This window comes from Lynx canadensis, chromosome C2, assembly GCF_007474595.2.
Source record: "Lynx canadensis isolate LIC74 chromosome C2, mLynCan4.pri.v2, whole genome shotgun sequence".
Classification (NCBI taxonomy): Eukaryota; Metazoa; Chordata; class Mammalia; order Carnivora; family Felidae; genus Lynx; species Lynx canadensis.
Window position 1 is genome coordinate 31,859,556 of NC_044311.2, and position 23,493 is coordinate 31,883,048.

The following is a 23,493-nucleotide window of genomic DNA, read 5'->3' on the forward strand; positions in this document are numbered from 1 at the left end:
AATGAAATCTTACCATTTACAACAATGTGGATGGAGCTGGAGAGTATTATGCTGAGCAAAATAGGTCAGAGAAAGACACATACCATATGATTTCACTCATTGAATTTAAGAAACAAAATAAGTGAACAGGGAAAAAAGAGACAAAACAATAAACAGACTCTTAACGATAGAAAACTGATGGTTACTGAAGGAGAGGTGATGTGGGGGGGGGTAGATGAGTTAAATAGGTAATGGGTATCAAGGAAAGCACTTGTGATGAGCACTAGGTGTTGTAAGTAAGTGATGAATCACAAGTTCTATGCCTGAAACTAATATTTCACTGTATGTTAACTAGCTAGAATTTAAAAACTGGAGGAGGCGGGGAGGAAGAGATATATAAAAGTAAAAATGGGCAAAGGCTCTGAATAGACATTTCCCAAAAGACCTATAAATGGCCAACAGGTAAATGAAAAGATGCTCAACATCACTAAGAATTGGCAAGAATGTGGAGAAAAGGGAACCATGGTAGACTGTTGATGGGAATATAAATTGGTACACCCATTATAATAAACAGTATGGAGGTTCTTCAGAAAATTAAAAATAGAACTAAACCATATGATCCAGTAATCTCACTTCTGTATATGTATCCAAAGATGATGAAATCAGTATCTTTCTTTTCATTTACCGTCACTGTGCCAAAATGGAAAATATGCTGGTAGCAAATGGGACAATTTCTGAGGTTCAAAAAAATCTATCTTTTCTCAAATTATGACTGATTTGTAAGCAAATGTAATGGTGCTTTTAACCACAGTAAATAAGTAAAACAAATTTTTTTCTAACTTGAGGCTCTTAAAAGTACAGGCTGCAAAGACTGACCTCAGATTACTTCACTACAATTCCAACTTCTTTTCTTAAAAAATTATTTTTATATTGAGGTATAATTGACATGATAGTTTTAGATGTACAACATAATGATTGGATATTCATATATATTGCAAAATGATCACTAACGTAAGTCCACTTAACATTCACCACTATATACAGATACAAAATTTTTTTTTCTTGTGATAAAAACTTTTAAGATCTCTTAGCAACCTTCAAATATGCAGTAAAGTCACCATGCTGTACATTACATCCTCAGGACTTACCTTATAAATGTAAATTTGTACCTTTTCACCACCTTCACTCTGTTTGCCCATCCCACCCTCCACACTGGTAACCACCAATCTTTTCATTGTATATGTGACCTCAGTTTTTTTTTTATTTTTTCTTAGTTTTCAAATATAAGTGAGATCATAAGAGTATTTGTGTTTGACTTATTTCACCCAGCACAATGTCTTCAAGGTCCATCCATGTGGTCATAAATGGTAGAATTTCATTCCTTGTTTTTGTTTTTTTTTTATATTAACATATGGTGTTATATTTGTTTCAGGTATACAATATAACTATTTCACAATTCTATACATTTCTCAGTGCTCATCAAGATAAGTGTACTCTTAATTCCCTTAATTTATTTCACCTATCCTGCCAGACCCACTTCCCCTCTGGCAACCACCAGTTTGTTCTCTTTATTTATGAATCTGGGATTTTTGTTTGACTCTTTTCTCTCTGCTTGCTTGCTTTGTTTCTTAAATTTCACATGTGAGTGAAAACATACAAATTTGTCTTTCTCTGACCAACTTATTTAACATTATACTCTCTACTCCATCCATGCTGTTTACAAATGACAAGATTTCATTCTTTTTTTATAGCTGAGTAATATTTCATTGTATGTATAAACCACTTCTTCATCTATTCATCTGTCAGGGGACATGTGAGTTTCTTCCATGTCTTGGGTGTTGTAAATAACGCTGAAGTATACATGGGATACATATATCTTTTTGAATTAGTGTTGTTTTAGGTAAATACCAGTAGTGAAATTATTGGATCATATGGTAATTCTATTTTTAATTCTTTGAGGAACCTCCATACTGTTTTCCACAGTGACTGCACTAGTTTGCAGTCCCACTAACAGTGCATAAGGGTTCCTTTTTCTCCACATCCTCGCCAACACTCGTTTTTTCTTGTGTTTTAGTTTAGCTGTTCTCACAGGTGTGAGGTGATATCTCATTGTGTTTTTAGTTTGCATTTCCCTGATGATTAGTGATACAAAGCACATTTTCAGGTGTCTGTTGGCCATCTATATGTCTTCTTTAGAAAAATGTCTATTCATGGGGCGCCCGGATGGCTCAGTCAGTTAAGCATCAGACTCTTGATTTTGGCTCAGATCATGATCTCATGGTTTGTGGGATTGAGCCCTGTGTCAGGCTCTGCAGAGCCTGCTTGTGATTCTCTCCCTTTCTCTGCCCCTCACCTGCTTGTGCTTACTCTCTCAAAACAAATAAACATTTTTTTAAAAAAGTCTATTCAAGTCTTCCACCCATTTTTTAATCAGATAATTTCTTTTTTATGGCTGAATAATATTTCATTGTGTATATATACTGCATTTTCCTTCTTTATCCATCAATGGACACATAGGTTGTTTCCATATCTTAGCTGCATGGGGTTGAAAATGGGGGGTAGATATATCTTTTCAAGTTAATGTTTTCATTTTCTTCAGATAAATAACCAAAGGTAAAATTGCTGGATCATATGGAAATTCTGTTTATAATTTTTTGAGGAACCTCAATATTGTGTTCCATAGTAGCTGCATTAATTTACTTTCTCACCATGGTATACATAGGTTCCCTTTTCTCCACATTCTCCTCACCAACACTTGTTATTTCTAGTCTTTTTGTTTTTTGTTTTTTTTTTTTTTGCTCTCTGATTCATCTACTTTTTTATTCCAAACTGACCATTTCCCCCCCTCATCAGGTTTATTTTTTTATTTTTTTTTATATATATGAAATTTATTGACAAATTGGTTTCCATACAACACCCAGTGCTCATCCCAAAAGGTCCCCTCCTCAATACCCATCACCCACCCTCCCCTCCCTCCCAGTCTTTTTGATAATAGTCATGCTAACAGGTGTGAGGTAATACTTCATTATATTTTTGAATTGCATTTCCCTTATAGTCATGTAGAGCATCTCCTCATGTACCTACTAGCCATCTGGGTGTCTTTGGAAAAATGTTTATTTAGACCCTCTGCCCATTTTTTAATCAGTTTTTTTGTTTGTTTGGTTTGGTTTGGTTTTTGCTATTGAGTTGTATGACTTCTCTATATATATTTGGATATACACCCCTTACCGGATATATACTTTGCAAATATTTTCTCCCATTCAGGATTGCATTTTTATTTTGTTGATGATTTCCTTTGCTTTGGTGTTATAGCCAAAAAGTTATTGCCAACGCTGATATCAAGGAGTTTGCTGCTTATATTTTCTTCTGGAAGTTTTATACTTTTGTTATGTTTTTAATAAATTTTGAGTTGATTTTTGTGTATTGTATATGATAGTGGTCCAATTTCATTCTTTTGCATGTGGCAGTTTTTTCCAACACCATTTGTTGAAATGACCGTCCTTTCTCCATTTTATTTTTTTTAAAGTTTATTTATTTTGAGAGAGAAAAAATATGAGCGAGGGAGGTGCAGAGAGAGAGAGAACCACAAGCAGGCTGCATGCTGTCAGCTCAGAGCCTGATGCAAGGCTTGAACCCACAAAACTATGAGATCACAACCTGAGCCAAAACCAAGAGTGAGACGCTTAACCACTGAGCCACCCAGGTGCCCCTCCTTTCTGCATTTTATATCCTTGGCTCCTTTGTCATACATCAATTGACCATATATATGTGGGTTTATTTCTGGGCTCTCTATTCTGTTACATTGACCTATGTGTCTGTTATTATGCAAATAACATACTGTTTTCATTACTATAGCTTTGTAGTAGATTTTGAAATCAAGTAGTGTGAAATCTCCAGCTTTTTTCTTGTTGCTCAATACTGCTTTGGGTATTCATGGTCTTCTGTCATTCCATACAAATTTTAGGATTGTTTGTTCACTTTCTGTTTAAAAAAAAATGCCATTGGAATTTCTATAGGGATTGCACTGAATCTGTAGAATGCCTTGAGTAATATTAACAATATTCTTCCAATCCATGAACATGAACTGTCTTTGCATTTATGCAGGTCTTCAGTTTTATCAGTGTCTTAATAGTTTTCGGTGTACAAGTCTTTCACTTCCTTGGTTAAATGAATTCCCAGGTATTGTATTCTTTTGGATGCAGCTGTAAACAGGATTGTTAATTTCTTCTGCTACTTTGTATTGATTTTTGCATCCTGCAGTTTTATAGAGTTTATTACTTCTACACTTTTTTTGGTGGAGTCTTCAGGGTTTTCTGTATATGTCATCTGCAGAGTTAACAGTTTTACCTCTTCCTTGTCCAATTTGGGGAAAAAAGGGAAATCCTTCCCTTTTATTTATTTTTCTTGTTTAATTGCTCTGTCTAGGTCTTCCAGTACTATGTTGAATAAAAATGGTGAGAGTGGGTATTTTTGTCTTGTTCTAGATCTTGCAGGAAAAGCCTTCAGCTTTCTACCACTGAATATGATGTTAGCTATGGGCTTCTCATACATGACCTATTATGTGGAGATATATTCCCTCTGTCCCCACTTTGTTAAGAGCTTTTATCAGACATGGATGTTGAATTTTATCAAATGCTTTTTCTACATCTACTGACATGACCATGTAATTTTTATCCTTCATTTCATTAATTTCATCTCATTGATTGATTTGCAGATGTCGAGCCATCCTTGCAACCCCGGAATACCCACTTTGTCATGGTTTATGATCCTTTTAATGTACCGTTGAATTTCAGTTGCTAATACAAGTAAAACCTTGGTTTAAGAGCATAATTCATTCTGGAAACATGCTTGTAATCCAAGGCACTTATAGATCAAAGCAAATTTCCCCATAAGAAATAATGGAAACTTGGGGCGCCTGGGTGGCCCAGTCAGTTAGGCATCCAACTTCAGCTCAGGTCATGATCTCACAGCTTGTGGGTTTGAGCCCCATGTTGGGCTCTGTGCTGACAGCTCAGCCTGGGGCCTGCTTCTGATTCTGTCTCTCTCTCTCTCTCTCTCTGCCACCCCCGCTTTGTGCTCTGTTTCTCTCTCAAAATTAAAAAAAAAAATTTAATTTTAATAAAAAAATTGAAAACAGAAATAATTGAAATTCAGATTATTTATTCCACAACCCAAAGATACTCATATAAAAATGATTACAATACTATAATCTGATATAAAATAATAAATGTAAAGAAAAATAAGTTAACTGGCACTTACCTTTGAAAACCTTCATGGCTGGTGTTAGGAAGACAAGAGAAAGGAGGCTTATTGTATAGGATGAATTTCACTATCACTAACAGAATCACTGCTGTCTTGGCTCAGTGGAACCTTTTTCTGCATGGGAGCCATTGTATATGCTCACATGGATGCTGACTAGAGTACAGTATTAATAAATTCTTGTCATATACTATATTTAATGTAACTGGCAATAAGGCAGCAAAGGAAAGGGTCTATATCTGCAGGCAGCCTGACCTGGAATGAAGTAAAGCATTCCTAAGCTTAGTCTTGCATGGAAAAGCAAAGGACTGTCCATAGGTGCTTTGTAGTGACAAAAAATACACTAGTACCAATTGTGGGCACCTTCCAACATTCTGAAAAATCACTGATTCCTGCCAAACACCACAACCTGAGACCGAACATCCAAAAACAGGATACAATCCCACCGAGAGAGAGAGGGAGGGAGGAAAGGAGAGAGAGAGAGAGGGAGGGAGGAAAGAACCATTGGCTCAGTTGTGATCATGTGACATTCGGCATCACGTACTACTCATATTTCAAGACATTGCTCGTTTATCAAGTTAAAATTTATTAGAAATTTTGCTTGTCTTACAGAACACTCACAGAACAAGGTACTCACAATCCAAGGTTTTACTGTGTTTTGTTGAGGATTTTTGAATCTGTATTCATCAGTAATATTGGCCTGTAATTTTCTCATAGTGTCCTTGTTCTGTTATCAGGGTACTGCTGGCCTTGTAAAAGGAGTTTGGAAGTATTCCCTAATCTTCTATTTTTTTCACATTTTTCATTCTTTTTTCTTTTTGCTGCTCTGATTGAGTTCCACTGCCCTGTATTCAAGTTTACTGATCCTTTCTTCTGCTTTATCTAGTCTGGTTTCAAACTCTTCTGATGTATTTTTCAGTTAAGTTATTATATTCTTCAGCTTTATGACTTCTGTTTAGTACATTCTTATATTTTTCATCTCTGAGTTCTGTCTTCATCCATTCATCTCCCAAGTTCAGTGAGCATCTTTGTGACCATTATTTTGAACTCTTTATCAGGTAAATCACTTAACTTAGTTTTATTAAGGAATTTTTTCTGACATTTTCTCATTTTTTAATTCAGAACATATTTTTTTGTTTCCTCATTCTGCTTGACTGTGTTGATTTCTGTGCATTAGATAAAATAACCACCTCTCCAAGTCTTGAATAGTAGCCTTGTGTAGTAGGTAAACTTTATTGTTCAACCCTGTCCTAGCCCTTGTATCTTAAACCTTTTAATTGTCCAAGCATCCTCTTTTATTTTTAATGGCTCCTAATAGTCGAGGTTGTGCCAAGACCTGTCATTATCCCAGAGGGGAAGATTTCAGCACCTAGATGGAGGCTGGTTGTCATCTTTTAAAAGTATGCACATATATACAGTCCTGTGGGACCACAAACATAAGCCTCACTGGCCACCAGAGCTAGGCAATCTTAAGTATCCCCTGGGCATCAGTCTCCAAAATTGGGGTACCATACAAGTGCATAAGCTCCTTTCTAAAAGATACCAGCAGCTGGAGTGAGACAAAGGGAGAACACAAGATGGCATCCACTTGCCTCCATACCCTGAAAGCAACTCCATAAGCTCCTAGATGTGTGCTAAACCTGAAACCTACCTTTTGGGCTGAAACTCCAACACAAGCAAATAGCCCTCTTTCACAGAAAGCCTGGGAGTATGTTTCAACCTCTTGTCTGTGCAGTACCCCGGATATAGTAGCCTGCTAAGAACTAGGTCTCCTATTGTTACAGTCTCATGGGGCCCAGGAACACAAGCCCCCCTGGCCACCAGAGCCAGGCTATCGGTGAGCATCCCTGGGTGGCAGCTGCAAATACCAGGCAGGGCTCCAGACATAAAAACAGGGCACCAGATGCATGTAAAAGCTCCCCTCCAGGAGATAGTGGCACTGTGTAGTGCAGCAGAGGAGAAGAGTGAACATGGTATCCTCTAGCCTCTGTCCCCAGAGAGTACCCCAGCAGGCCCCTAGACGTGTGTTTTAAGTTAGATGCCTGCCCTTAGGCCAAGGCTTTAAGATAAGGAAATGAGTGTCTTTCACAGAAAGTCTGGGTGTCTATTGGCTGCTTCTGCACTGGTCGCTAGCATGGGTGAGTCCAAGCACATAAGCCCCTTACAAGCCATTTCTCACTTAACTGTACCCTTTTGGGTCTCATGGACACAAGCTCTGTAGAGATTTGCAAAGCTAGATGTTTTAGGGAGTCATCTTTTAGTTTCAGGTCTTAAGAGTTATGGTGCCCAGTATGAGATTCAAACCCTTCACTCCTCGGAAGAAGTTCCAGGTTTTAAGTTTCCTCTTGATTGTAGGTCACCATGACAGAGGTGGGGATTATAGTGAGATTGTGTGTCAGCCTGTCCTACCCACTTAGATGTGGGGTTTTCTTGTCTGCACAGTGTGTAGGAGTTACTCAGTTCTAAGGAGTCTTTTCAGAAGAACTTGTTCCATATATAGCTGTAGATTTGGTGTGTCTGTGGGAGAAAGTTCAGGATCTTCTTACATTACCATCTTGAATCAGAACTCTGAAATAAGTATCATTAAGAAGTACCTGCACTCCTATGTTCATTGCAGCATTATTCACAGTAGCCAAGATATGAAATCACCCTAAATGTCCCTCAGTGGATAAATGGATAAAGAAAGTGTGGGATACACACACACACACACACACACACACACTGGAATATTATTCACCCTTTAAAAATAAGGAAATTCTGTCATTTGCGACAACATGGATGATCTCAGAGTACACCATGCTAAGTGAAATAAGGCATGCACAGAGACACAAATACCACATGATCTCACTTACATGTGAAATCTAAAAACTGTCAAACACAAAGAGTCATAGAGTAGAATTTTAGTTAGCAGGAGTTGAGGGAAGAAGGAAATGGGGAAGTACTAGTCAAAGGGTACAAAGTTGCAGTTAGAATGAAACATACAACATGGTGAGTATGGTTAATAATACTGTATTAAATATTAGAAATTTGCCAAGAGTAGATTTCAGGTCTTCTCATCCCCCTCCCCCCCAAATATAACTAAGTGAGGAGATGATATATGAAATAATTTTACTGTAGTAATTATTTCACAATGTATATATTATCTCATTGTACCCCTTAAATACAGTTTTTACTAAAAATGTTTTAAAAAACTATAAAGGAAATTTAGCCACAGTAAAAATGTAGAAAAACATAAAATTAATTGTAATTAAATAGCTTATTTAATCCACTATATCTAAAATGTTATTGCAACATCTCATCAATATAAGAATATTGATGTTTTACTTTTTTTTCATATTAAGTCTTCAAAATCTGTTGTGTATTTATACTTAAAGATATCTCAAATTGGACTAGGAACATGTGGATAAGTGGCTACCATATTTGACCATGCAGATGTGAATAACAAGAGTTCCAGAAAAAAAGAATGGATAAGGGTGAAAAGAGGCAGGGAAGAAATAAAATAATTTAGAAAATTTCCGAGAACTAAAGAATACTAGCTTCCAAATTGTGTAAGCTCTCAGAAAGCCCAAGAAAGTAGATGAATTAGACCCAGACCAGGATACTTCATCATGAGATTTCAAAATACCAAGGACCCAGAGAAACCTCTATAGGCTTCAAAGGAAAAAAAAAAAGTTATTATAGTCAAAGGATCAGACATCAGCATGGCTTTAGACTTCTCAACAATAGTGGATAGATAGAAGATAGTGTAGTGAATCATTGCCTTTAAACTTCTGAAGGAAAAACACCACCAAGGTATAATTCTGTAACCAAAATATCAACCAAGTTAGGAGGTAGATAAACAGTATTTTCAACTATCTAAGATCTCAGAAAACGTATGTGCCTCACTCCCTTTTTTTAGGAAGCTGCCGAAGAATATGTTACACTAAACAAGGAAGTCAACCAAGAATGAGGAAAGTGTGAGATACAAGAAATAAGAGAAAGGTGAAAGGACTCCCTGGGATGAAACCATGAATCCAGTCTAGAGAGCAACCAGTGCAGTTAAAGTAGGTCAGAAGGAAGCAAGAAAGACTTCATCAAGAAAACCCAGTTCATAGAACCCTGATGAGAATGATTATGGATGTAGAAAACTGGCACATATGGGCACTGAATAGTAACATGTACACAGAAATCTAAGCAAATAAGAGATAAAAGAAAAAGTTGAGTAATTTATATTACGAGGTTCAGAAGGGCATGTAGGTAAAGTAGAAAGAGAGGTAGAAGAGCTAAAACCTCATTTTTCATTGTATGAAATTAATACACAGTTCTTAAAACAGAAATGTAAGGAAGGAGCAATATAGGCATCTTATGTGAAAATATAAAAACCAAAATAATCAGGTATTGAAAGTGGTTGATTCTGGGGAAGGGAAATAAAGGGAAGAAGGGGTCTGGCCAGTTTTTCTAACAAATTTTATAAAACTGTGTTCCTCTAAGTCTCAAGTATACACATATTAACTTATTTTAAAAGAAAATATACACATATTAACTTATTTTAAAAAGAAACATGGGCAGTAATAAATCTGGGTGAATAAAGGACCTTACCAGGCCATTGCTAACGAGTGTCCTTATCTTCTAGCATTGAGTATTGGTTCCGCTGCATGGATATGGATGGAGATGGTGTACTCTCCATGTATGAGCTGGAGTACTTCTATGAGGAGCAATGTGAACGGATGGAAGCCATGGGCATTGAGCCCTTGCCATTCCATGATTTGCTGTGCCAGATGCTTGACCTGGTGAAGCCAGCCAGTGATGGTAAGATTGAGTAAAAAACCATCTGCACTACTCACCTATGTAACAGAGGGGGGCCTTTAATCCTGGATTGTCCCAAATTACTGAACTTCCAGAGTCTTCCATACTGGCTGGGTGAGGAGATGGGGAAGGTCTGCTTGATGAGTACAGAGTTTCCTTTTGGAGTGAGGAAATGTTGTGGAACTCAGTAGTGGTAATGGTTGTACAACACTGTGAATGTACTAAAAGCTGCTGAATTGCACACTTTAAAATGGTAAATTTTATGTCCATTTTACCTAAAAAAATGGGATTTTATATAATAAAATTGGCATATTCATATACTCTTAAACTTCAGTAAAAGTTTTTTTCACTTGCCAAAAAGTTCTTGAAATTTACTGGATTTGTTTTTACATAGGCAAAATAACACTACGAGATCTGAAGAGATGCAGAATGGCACACATTTTTTATGATACTTTCTTTAATCTGGAGAAATACTTGGACCATGAACAGAGAGATCCTTTTGCGGTCCAGAAGGTACTGGTTTTAACTTCCCTTTGAAGGCTGCAGTATCAGGGGTTGTATGCTACAGATAAAAACGGTCTTTCCCTGTGAGAATCTTGTATTTAAAGAGGTAACATTTAAAACATTTTCTCACCTACTGAAAAGAGAGAAAAAAGGACCTAGAGCACATGTCTCTCCATAGCTAATCTTCAAGTTTAGGTAACCTGCATCTGCCTATCACTGAGTGAATTTTGTGGTCTATATACTTATATATTAGACACTAGTTACAAAAAAGTTTTGAAAAAAATTTGTCCTAACTTTTAAAAAAAATGTATCAGTAGAACCATCTGTATTAGAAAGTATATTGGGGTTAACTGTACCATTCATTTCCAGGATTACATTGTAAATAGCTCTCCCTAATGAAAACTAGACATTCTCCATAATAGACAGCCCTCAGATAACAAAACACTTTTTCAAGTGTTAATGACTATTGTGCATGACTATCAGTTTGAAGTCATTCTACACCTGAATAGAGATGAGCACCCTTACGCGTACACAAAAACCTGTGGACCCTCAAAAAGCCCTGAACGTATGGTCTATGTCAAAATAATAATAATAATAATAATAATAATAATAATAATAATATCACCACTTCCCCTTCTCTTGTTTAAAAAGTAAAAATTATGTGGGGGTTCCTAATGGCTCAGTCGAGTTGGTTAAGCATCCAGCTCTTGGTTTTGACCCAGGTCATGATCTCATGGTCCTTGAGTTCAAGCCCTGTGTGGAGCCCCACATTTGCACTGACAGTGCAGAGCCCACTTGGGATTCTCTCTCCCCTACTCCTGCCCCCTTCCTTGTGTTCTCTCTCCCTCAAAACTTTAAAAAAAAATTGTTTTTAATTCTGTTAGTAGAAAAGGACTGTTTGAGTTGAGTCCTACAGGAATACCAGAAACTTTCAGTCTTTTTCTTCTACATGTTGACCTAAATAGTAGTAAGACTACAAAGATCACCTTATTATTTTTTAAGTTTATTTGTTTTTGAGAGAGACAGAGACAGTCACAAGTGGGGTAGGGGCAGAGAGTAAGACGGAGAATCCCAAGCAGGCCCCACGCTGTCAGTGCAGAGCCGATGCAGGGCTTGAACCCACAAAACTGTGTGATCATGACCTGAGCCAACACCAACATTTAGACATTTAACCAACTGAGCCACCCAGGCACCACATACGTTATTTTTTATTTTTATTTATTTTTTTAATTTTAGAGAGCGCAAGCAGGGGAGGGGGGCAGAGGGAGACAGAATTTCAAGCAGGCTCCACACTCAGTGCGGAGCCAATGCAAAGGTCAATCCCATGACCCTGGGATCATGATCTGAGCTGAAATCAAGAATTGGACACTCAACTGACTGAGCCACCCAGACACCCCCAAAGATCACCTTCTAAAAACAAATATTCTATGCCTGATCTTGGGGCATATCAAGGCACATTATCACTAGCTTTAAAAAAAAATTTTTTTCCCAGGCACCTGGGTGGCTCAGTTGGTTAAGTGTCCACCTTCAGCTCAGGTCATATCTTGTGGTTCGTGAGTTTGAGCCCCATGTCGGGCTCTGTGCTGACAGCTCAGAGCCTGGAACCTGCTTCGAATTCTGTGTCCCCCTCTCTCTCTGCCCCTCCCCCACTCATGCTATCTCTCAAAAATAAACAAACATTAAAAAAAAATGCCAGTTATAAATCTAAGATGTAAGTTTCAAAGATGTCAAAAGGATGGAGTAGGGGTTCTTAAAATGAGTTAAGTATCATAATCATATTGTATGGTCAGTATTTAGGTATTTACATTCTTCTGGGCATGACTAACCTTACATCTGAGGGCAGTGCTAATAACTCATTTTAATCATGGAAAAGCATTTTAACCTGGAATATATAATCCAAGATACTGCCCAGATTGGAGAAGGAAAAGAAAATGTATATAGCCTTTTCCCCCTTTATAAAATTTGTAAGAGATGGCAGTATATCAAGATTTATTCTGATCTGCAGAGAACATTTTTAGTCAAAAAGTGCTCAGTAAATTCCAGTGACTGTGTTGAAGAGACATATGGTCATATAGAGATAAAAAGAAGAGCAAAAAGTAGCAATCGAGCATGTACAGTATAGCAAAGGAAATTATTTGGGGGAGAAGGGCTCTTTCTAGGAAAATAGCACAGATGACATGGTATCTGAGCTGGCTTTTACAGAAGCAATAAAAATATGCCAGGGAGGGGAGGAAGTGATGGTCTGTTTCAGGTGGGCATATGTAAACCACAAGTCACTCCAGATAGCTGGTGTGCAAAGTGCCAGGGAGAAGAGCCCAGACAAAGGTCTCTGATTATAAGGCTAAAGAATCTAGACCTAAAGAATTCACTGCTGAGGAGTTCACTATAATTTTATGATTGGAGGCATACAAATCACTTTAAGAGTGTTACTTTAGCACCTCTCTTAACATGTTAAAATGAAATATTTTTCAGGCAGGTCATCACAAATGTTCACTGAAGAAAACCAATCTCCAATTCTTTGTCTTTGATTATTTTTGTTTCCTTTCCTCTTTGCAATCAGGATGTTGAGAATGAGGGGCCTGAGCCCTCTGACTGGGACAGGTTTGCAGCTGAGGAGTATGAGACTCTTGTTGCAGAGGAATCTGCCCAAGCACAGTTCCAGGAAGGGTGAGTGAGGTCCCTGGGTCTTATAGAACTTTTTTAACAGGGGTAATCATATCAGGAATGGTAAAACCATCTTTAAAAAATCAAACTAGTAATCCTTTCTTATTTTGGGATATCCTGAGTGATTATAACCAACTTTAGTTGAAAGAATATTTTTCCAGCAATCTTCCCTTCTTCACTAATTTCCTAAAACTCTTCTCATGTCCCATTTCCTTTAATGGAGTTGTACTTTTCACTGGAAGCTAAGATCATCGTGCAGTCATTCTACTTTGTTAGTGATATCACATGCTGTAAAAACATTTAGCATTTACTAAAATGCTGTAAATACAGGATGAGACTAAAAGAACTGAAGCTCTTTTAAATAATCAAGGTGACCATGTTTAAAACAAATCTTTACCATACATGTTTTTTTGTATTCAACACTGAACAAGAATTTACTTCTACAACAAATTTGTAATAGGGTATATATAATTCCATAAAGGGATCATGGTAAGAAACTATTCAAGACTTTCATTGCTTAGATCATTTCAGCAACTTTATAATTTGTTGGCTCTTTCCACCATCTTCTAGTGATTTCTTTTGTAGTTCCTCTAAGGCTCTTAATGCTTATTAATGTAATATTTTTTGAACAGGTAATATATTCATATATTTTAATATTCAAAGAAACAAGGATAGTTTCCTACTGCCCAGTTTTCCTCCCTAGAAGCAATCACTGTGACCTTTTTTTTTTTTTTAATATTTATTTATTTGGGGGAGGGTGCAAGCAGGGGAGGAGCAGAGAGAGGGGGACAGAGGATCAGAAGCAGGCTCTGCACTGACAGCACCAAGCCCAATATGGGGCTCAAATTCACGAACCATGAGACCATGATCTGAGCCGAAGTCAGACACTCAAACCTACTGAGCCACCTAGGTTCTCCCACATTTTCTTATTACATGTCCTTCCAAAGACACCCTCCACTTTATTTCCTATAGATATATATATATACACATACATATATTCATATACGTGTGTATATATAAAAAAGCACATATACATTCTTTTATTTCTTTTTTCTGTACACATATGGTAGCATATTATATTCATTGTTTGGTACTTTGCTTTTTCCACACTTATGTAAAGTTTCTGTTATAGAAGATGAGTAAGTTCTAGAGATCTGCTATACAACTTAGTGCCCATAGTTAAAAATGTGGGTATTCTGCATTTTAAAATGTTGAGAACAAATCTCATGTCTTCCTACAAAACACACACAACAAAATACCATGAAATTTTTGGAAGTGAACAGATTTTTGGAGTACCTTGATTGTGGTATCACAGATGTATGCGTATATCCACACTGATCAAGGTGTAATTGTTAAATGCATATAATTTTTGTGTATCAAACCTAAATAAAGACAAAAACAATAACAAAGATTGGGAAGACAACTTGATGAACCAAAAACACTTGTATTTTACAATTACTGAGGTATAAATAAGGCTTCACAAATATTTTGGGGGCCTTGAGTACATGAAAAAATTTTTAAAAGCCCAACAAATGGGAGATTATTTCATGCATGTTATCTGATGAATGTTCTAAGTTTTTCTACAGCTGCACAATATTCTACTGTACAGCTATGCCAATATGACAAATAAAATGTTCTAATGAATAATCTTACATACATGTAATTTTATACATATGTAAGACAAATTTCTATAAGTATAGCAAACAGAGGAGGGTTTCAGAGAAACCAACAAGAAATAATGCAGACACCCAGAACTAGCAACAGTGGGGAGCCACTTCCATCCTTAGGTCTAAAAGGACAAGGAGATAAAACCATCATCAGAACCCAAAGAGAGTAAGTATATGGAGAGAGCTGACAGGAGTTGTGACCTTCAGTAATGGAATTTAGTCAAACTATGGCAATCTAGGTGAGAGCTGCTAGAATAAATACCCAATTTCACTTTGCTCATATCCCTTAGTATCCTGCTGGCACTTCTCATTGGTTTCCAACCAGAAACAAGAAGATAAGAGAACTGATGTAGTCTGTTTGGATCAGGCTCCTTATCCACCTAGCTAAGGGGAGAGTAGATATAGAAGGATAAACATCAAATATCCAGCTGAGTACAAATGCCAACAGAGATTCTACATTTCACACCCTTACCATTAAGTCTTCAATATCTTTTTTGAGAGTACTGAAGAAGCCATCACCAAACTACTTTCTTTAATCTTGAGATATCCTTAATATGCTTACTCACAAAACTGGGGTCTTATTTTTATGTCATGGACCCAGAAACCCAGAAAAATCATTCATCATTATTTTAAGCCTGACTGAATAAGAAGGGAAGATAGACAAGTGTATTCATAAGCATAATCTAAAATTTTTTTGGCACTGAGCTTCCTTAGTAGGAATTAGAGTAAGGTTACTTATGAAGCAGCATCACTACTGTTAAGAGCATCTGTGGTTGTTTATAATAGTGAAAAATTGGAAGGTCTGATAGGAAGATTAATAAAATTATCCTGCATATACATAGTATAATTCCATGTAAACATTACAAGTCATTTTGTGGACGTATATTTCTTGACTATTATAAAGAAAAAATTAAAATGTGGAGGAAGGCTTTGAAAGATCAAGTAAGGGGGAGCCTAGGTGGCTCTGTTGGCAAAGCATCCAAGTCTTGATTTTGGCTCAGGTCATGATTTCACAGTTCATGAGATTGAGCCCCATGTCAGGCTCTGCACTTACAATGCTGAGCCTTCTTAAGATTCTCTCTCTCCTTTTCTCTCTGCCCTTCCCCCATTCATACATGCATGTGGGCACTCTCTCTCTCTCTCTCTCAAAATAAGCAAACATTTAAAAAAGATCAAGAAGGAATAGTAAAGTGTAAGAAAGAAAATTAGGTATACATAAGGAAAACAACAGGGTTCTTAGTATGTATTAGACAACAAAGCAAATGGAACACAAAAAATTCAAAGATAATAGAAAAGCTTTTTTTTTTTTTAAATAAAGTTCCTGAAATCCAAAAGGTCAGAAGTCATACCATATCCAGGAAATACTGATAATGATTGATTCCCAATATATGTCATGAATTTGCCAGAGTTCAAAGATAATATTGGATAAAGGGTTAGCATCCAAAATCCATAAAGAATTCACCAAACTCAACATCCATAAAACAAAATCCAGTGAAGAAATGGGCAGAAGACATATAGATGGCTAACAGACACATGAAAAATCATCAGGAAAATAAAAATCAAAACCGCAATGAGATACCACCACACACCTGTCAGAATGGCTACAATCAACTTGGGGAACAACAGATGTTGGTGAGGATGTCAAGAAAGGGGGACCCTTTTGCACTGTTGGTGGGAGTGCAAACTGTTGCAGCCACTCTGGAAAACAATATGGATATTCCTCAAAAAATTAAAAATAGAACTACCCTACAACCCAGCAATTGCACTACCAGGCATTTATCCAAAGGATACAAAAATGCTGATTTGAAGGGCACTGTGCACCCCAATGTTTATAGCAGCACTATCAACAACAGCCAAAGTATGGAAAGAGCCCAAATATCCATCCACTGGAAAAAGGATAAAGAAGATGTGGGGGGTGTGTGTGTATATACATATAAACACACACACACACAGTGGAATACTAGTCGGCAATGAAAATGAAATCTTGCCATTTACAACTATGTGGATGGAACTAGAGAGTATTATGCTGAGTGAAATCAGTCAGTCAGAGAAAGATACCATACGATTTCACTCATGTGGAATTTGAGGAACTCAGCAGATAAACACAGGGGAAGGGAAGGAAAAATAAGAAAAACAGAGGGAGGCAAACCATAAGAGACTCTTCTATACAGAGAACAAACTGAGGGTTGCTGGAGGAGAGGTGGGTGAGGGGATGGGTTAAATGGGTAATGGGCATTAAGGAGGGTACTTTTTGGGATGAGCACTGAGTATCATATGTAAGAGATGAATCCCTGGGTTCTACTCCTCAAGCCAAGACTACACTATATGTTAACTAACTTGATTTTAACTTTAAGAAAGAAACTTTAATTGGGTTTCTTTTCCACTTAAAAAATTCAAGTCCTCAGACAAGGGAAAAATAAAATCACCCTCGCCTCAGATACCTCCATGGTAAAAATGAATATTAGAAGATCATAAAACAACACATACAACTTTTTCAGAGAAAAAATTTCTATAATCTCAAATTTTATACTAACCCCAGATGACATTCAAGCATGAAAACACAAGTGGGTATTTTCAACATGTAAGAACTGAAGGGAATATAGCACCCATGAGCTCTTCTATAAAAAAGACAATCACAAAACCAAGAAACAAACCAAAATAAAGAGCCTGGAAATGTAGCAACCATTGGGGAAAAGAAATAAATAGCATTCAATCCATTCAAATGTCGAAAGAATAGAGATCTGGAAAAAAGAAATGTAAAACTAGGATGTAGAGAGGAAGAGTAAATATATGTATAACATCCTAGAAATAACAATTTAAATGAAAATGGGAGGTAGAGAGGAGGAAGAAAGTATGTGTAAATTTCATTGGCAAAACCTCAGTAGATACCCTTTAAAGCTATAAGTCAAATTGAGGGTTTAGGAATACTAATTTAACACTTGAAAAACCAAAGCTAGACTATTCCAATTCAATCAGAAAATGTGTATACAGAAAAGAAAAACACAGACCACAAAGCCTGAAGATGACAGAACTAAGGCAATGAATGTAAATGGAATAAACTCACTTATTAAAAGAAAAGGATTCAATTTTGTAATAACAACAAAGGTTGCATTAAAAACGAATGAATGCTTTGGAGCAGCCACTCTGGAAAACCACATGGAGGTTCTTCAAAAATAGAACTACCCTACGACCTAGCAATGGCTCTACTATGTATTTAGTCAAAGGATACAAAAATACAGATTCGAAGGGGCACATATACCCCAATGTGTACAGCAGCGCTATCAACAATAGCCAAATTATGGAAAGAGCCCAGATGTCCGTCAACTGCAACGACGTGGATAGAACTAGAGTGTGTTAGGTGAAGCAAAACCAGTCAGAGAAAGGCAGATATCCTATGATCCCACTCATATGTGGCATGTAAGAACAGAACACATGAACATAGGGGAAGGGAAGGAAATATAAGATGAAAACAAGGAGGAAAACCATAAGACTTAACTATAGAGAACTGAGAGTTTGTGGAGGGTTGCTGGGTGGGGGGAATGGATTAAATGGGTGTTGGGCATTAAGGAGGGTACTTGTTGGGATGAGCACTGGATGTATATGTAAGTGATGAATCACTAAATTCTCCTGAAGCCAATACTACACTATATGTTAACTAACTTGAATTTAAATAAAATCTTGGAAGAAAAAAAATAGTCAAAAAAAGCTGTGCATCTGACAGCATCAGATTTTTGAAACAAAAACTCCAAAAAGAAAATAAAAGGAGAAATTGGAGCCTATTATTGCAGCCATAGTAAACTATACCCTGAAAATGGGTAAAATACCTTTGTAGGTTTTGTCCATAGACCATCTACAAAATATATATTAGGCTACAAACAAAACTTCAGTGGACCTCTAAAGAGTAACTGTAATTCAGACCGGCTTCTCATTTTAAGGAGGTAGTCTGAAAGCACACTGTAGTTTTCAGTCTCTTCACACCATTTGAAAATACAGAGCACCACTTAAGAGGAGAAACTTTCAGTGGACTAAAAGACGAAAAGGAGATGGGATCCGATTGAAGAGGCAGTCTATGCAGCAGCATGCAGAAGATAATTGCTACAAATAAAGGAAGCAGCACTTAAGGATGATCCATACCTGAATTTGGCTGAAACTCCACACAAGAAGGAGATGAGAAGCAGCAGTGTCCAGGTAGGTCAAACCTTGTATATCTCATCCTATTCCTAAAGGAAAGACAAGAGTGTGGGATCTTGGAGCAGAGAAAGCACAACCACTGAAATATCCACACCAGCAGCATGGTCCATCTAGCCCCTCATTCTCATTGAAAACACTAGCAACCTCTCATTGCCCCCTCCTAATAAGAAGCCAGTGCAAACAGAGGGAGTGGTCTGTTCCCAGCTACATAGAAAAATGGACAAATATCAAACAGTTGGAAGTAATAAAATACTCAACAAATGGAAGAACTTTCACTCTTGGAAGGCGATTTACTACAGCAGTCAGAACAAGACCTCAAGTTGAGTATTATTTACCATTTTTGGAGTGGTAAGAGAATACTGCCCTCTTGAAACAAGACTGACCAGTTTCTTGGAAATTGAAAAATTTTTAAATGAAAAACACAGTCATTGAGCTGAATAATAGAATGGACACAGATGAAAAGTTTTTGATTTGGGATATTGATTATGATACTACGGTAAGAAATCTTTATAGAAACCAGTAGAAATAACAGCCAGATAATTCCCAGAATTCTGTTTAAACAAATAAAAATATACCCAGGGGCCAGCAAATTTTTTCTGTCCAGGTAGTGAATATTTTAGGCTTCACAGTTCTGTTACAACTACTTACCTCTGACATATATATGGCTATAACAGTAGCCATAGAAAATATGTAAGCAAATGAATGTGGCTGTTTTCCAATGAAATTTTACTAATATGCCCTGAGATATAAACTTTATTTTTTCACATGTCATGAAATATTCTTGTGATTTTTTTTTTTTTTTTCAAATTTGAAAAGGTAAAAACCATTCTTAGGTCACTGGGCTATACCAAAACAAGTGGAGAGATTTGGCCCACAGACTGTAGTTTGCCAGTCCCGTACTAGAGTGAAATTTCAGAACATAAAAGATAAAGAAGAACTGAAAATCTACCAGACAGAAAAAAAACAGATTACCTACAAAGTGAATGCAAAAAGAAATGGACCAATATCATTCAATTACTGCAAAGAAAATAACTTTAAATCTAGAATTCCACTCCTATTTAAATATGAGGGCCCAATAAATACATTTTCAGACATCCAAAGATGCAAAAAGTTACCAACCACAGACTATCTCTGAAAGAAGTATTAAGGGATACTCTTCAGCAAGAAGGTAAACAGATCCTCGAGGAAACAGTGGGATGCAAGAAACAAGCATGAGCAACAAAATTAGTAAAATCTATTCTTAGAACTAAAAAATATTGATCACATACTATTAAGAGTAAAAAGAGGTCATGGAAATACACTATGAATCTTTATTAGAGAGTATTAACGCTGATGAATTTATATTTCTCTAACAATGACTAGAGAGTTAAAATATGTGTATTAAAAATTTAAGGCCAACCACTAAGAATAAAAACAAAATGGAAAACTCTAATCATTTTTTTAGAAAAAGACAATAGATTATTAAGCTGAGAAAAATTGGGTAAAGAAAACTCAATCTGCTAAACTCAAATCTACTAGAAGACAAGCGTGTTATCAGCATTGTTTTGGTGGCAAGTATCCTAACCATAAGCCAAAACAAAAAACAAAACAAAAAAAAAAAACCAGAAATACTGGCTTACAGAACTGAAAAGTCCAGGGGGTAGTACTAACTTTAGAGACTCGGATTTCATCTCTTTCATCTCTTAGATAATATTCTTCTTTCATCTTTTCACTCTTAGCAAGTTTTTCATATGTGGCAGCAAGATGATCACTTAATAGCTTCAAGTTCAAATATATGACAAAATCCCTTTCCCCTAAGTTCCAACCAAAGCCTAGGATTTGTATCCCTTTGGCTCTAATTGGCTTAGTTTAGGTCCAATTCCTCTACCAGTTCCTGAAGGAGGCCTAGAACCAAGCTTCTACAGGGGTCAGGTCTATCCAAACCATGTTTTCCAAAGGGATATCAGAAAACATGGCCATAGGGGCACCTGGGTGGCTTGGTCGGTTAAGCGTCCAACTTTGGATCAGATCATGATCTCACAGCTCATGAGCTGGAGTCCCGAGTTAGGCTCTGTGCTGACAGCTCGGAGCCTGGAGCCTGCTTCAGATTTTGTCTCTCCCTCTCTCTGCCCCTCCCCCACTCGTGCTGTATCTGTCTCTCAAAAATTAATAAAAACATTTAAAAATTTTTTAAAAAAAAATAATGGCCATAAAAAAGGAGAATACTATTCCAATAAAGGAACAATGGATGTCCACCATAGTAAGAAAGAAGAGACAAAAAGATATAGACAGTACAAAATAAATGGCCAGAATAAGTCCAAATATAGTGTCAATAACAAAATTCACATTGAATTAAAAATCAAACTGTATCCTGTTCTTTAGATCCATCCCTAACACAGAGTTAAAAGTCAAATGAATAGTAACAAGAATAAATCAGGTATGGTAACATTAATGAGACAAGTAGAATTCAAAGCTTTAAAAGAGACTTCCCCGTATTTCAACAGTTGGCATGAAAATAAATTCATGAACTTTATGCAACATAAAATATATCTGATAGAAATACAAGGAAAAATTGACATCGCAGTCTTGTAAAAACCAACAAATCAAATGGACAAGAAAGAAAGAAAGAAAGAAAGAAAGAAAGAAAGAAAGAAAGAAAGAAAGAAAGAAAATAGAAATTAGAAAGTTTTCAAAGAGGTACTCAACAGTATACCTGGTACCCAAGAAATACACATGGAGCCATCACAAAAGTGCCTATTTATTAAGGCATGAAGGAAATTGCAACAACTTAAAATGTAACCTGAAATTAACAACAAAAAGTTAAAATACACATACTAGAAAGTTAAAAATAAAGTTGAAAAATACTCTAAATATATTTCAAAATAACTGTTAAAGTGGAAGTCAAAATTCAAATTCTAGTCTTTTTAGAACTATGCATTATATATTTATTAAAACATGGGATTTGGACAAGGGGAAATTTGTAACCTGTGGACTAAAATAAATTGATTAGGTTTTACTCTCAAAATGCATGAGAAAGGATGACAGTATAGACCTAAGTACATAGAAGAAGTTAAATAATTTTATTCAAACAAAAATAAATCTATTAATTTATAAACACAAACACACACACACACACACACACACACACACACACACAGCACACTATGTACCAAGCACTAGTTTAATACTGTAATTCATTGGGTGCTCACAAACCCTTTTTTTGTAGATGCTGATATCCCATGTACATATGTGAAAACTGAACCACACAAGGTTAAATAAGTTGTCAAATCCACCAGTATATAAAAGAATACATCATAAGTGGGGTTTATGCCAAGACTGCTACAGTGGTTCAACTTTGTAAAATCTGTCATTAACAAATTAAAGAAAACAAACACAAAATATAAACTGATTCTCTGAAGGCATATGATAAAATTTAATACATTTTGTGGTTTGGAAAAAAATCTTTAAGCAGACTGGAGATGAGTACCTTGTTAATGATAAAGATGGTTAATCCCACACCCCAGAAATAACCAGTTAAAAATACAATAGGGAAAAATCCCATTCATTAGTATCAAGAAGAAAGTGACTTGGAAAATATATATGAAAAAAATATAAAATTTTACCAAAAGGTGTAAGACAATTCACCATGTTAAAATTAATTCGTTAATTTGATATATTCCCCAAAATATGTTGTGGAACTTGATAAGCTAATTCTAAATAGAACAATAAATATACAAGAATAGTAATGAGTTTAGAAAAGAAAGGTGTGGTGGACTACAGGGTGTGTGTGTATGATAAAGACAGTGTCTTAAATGTGTCATGAAAAGACTAGTCAGTAAAATGTTGCTCTCTGTGATGGGTGAAAAAAAGTGCATATGAAACTAATGTCTGCGTGTTAGGTAAATAGACTTTCAGAGCTTAAAAGTAATGGGAGAAATTTATAAGGAAATACTTTCTAGATGTGACATTTAGGAAGTGACAAATTCTGTATCACAACCAAAAGACAAACAAATTGGACTGCATCATATGATCAATAGTATTCTTTTATAAATCAGATTCTTCAAGGGGTGCCTGGGTGGCTCAGCCAGTTAAGGGTTCTACTTCGGCTCAGGTCAGGATCTAGTTTGTGGGTTCAAGTCCCATGTCGGGCTCTTTGCTGACAGCTCAGAGCCTGGAGCCTACTTTGGATTCTGTGTCTCCCTCTCTGTCTCTGCCCTTCCCCCATTCACACTCTCTCTCTCAAAAATAAATGAACATTAAAAATTATTTTAAAAATCACATTCTTCAAAATCAACAGTAAGAACATGAATATTGACCACTTCTAAAAAAGTCAGAAGACAGAAATTTCACCCAGGAAAGAAACAGGAAAATTCCTACTTCACCAACAGTTAAAATACAGTAGCCAAATTATAATAATTTTAAATGTATTTAAATATTGAACAGAATCCCCAAATTATATGAGACA

At 36.3% G+C, this 23,493-nt stretch overlaps 1 protein-coding gene across 3 annotated transcripts in view; it reads left to right on the top strand.

The window, feature by feature from the left end:
• The window catches only part of PPP2R3A (protein phosphatase 2 regulatory subunit B''alpha), a 217,902-nt gene that overhangs the window by 181,135 nt on the left and 13,274 nt on the right, over nt 1–23,493 (top strand). For all 3 annotated transcript variants that reach the window (XM_030330466.1, XM_030330468.1, XM_030330470.1), the window contains 3 exons: nt 9,851–10,026; nt 10,418–10,536; nt 13,088–13,194. In XM_030330466.1, coding sequence (XP_030186326.1) covers nt 9,851–10,026; nt 10,418–10,536; nt 13,088–13,194 — 402 coding nt within the window. The remainder of the gene's footprint in view (nt 1–9,850; nt 10,027–10,417; nt 10,537–13,087; nt 13,195–23,493) is intronic.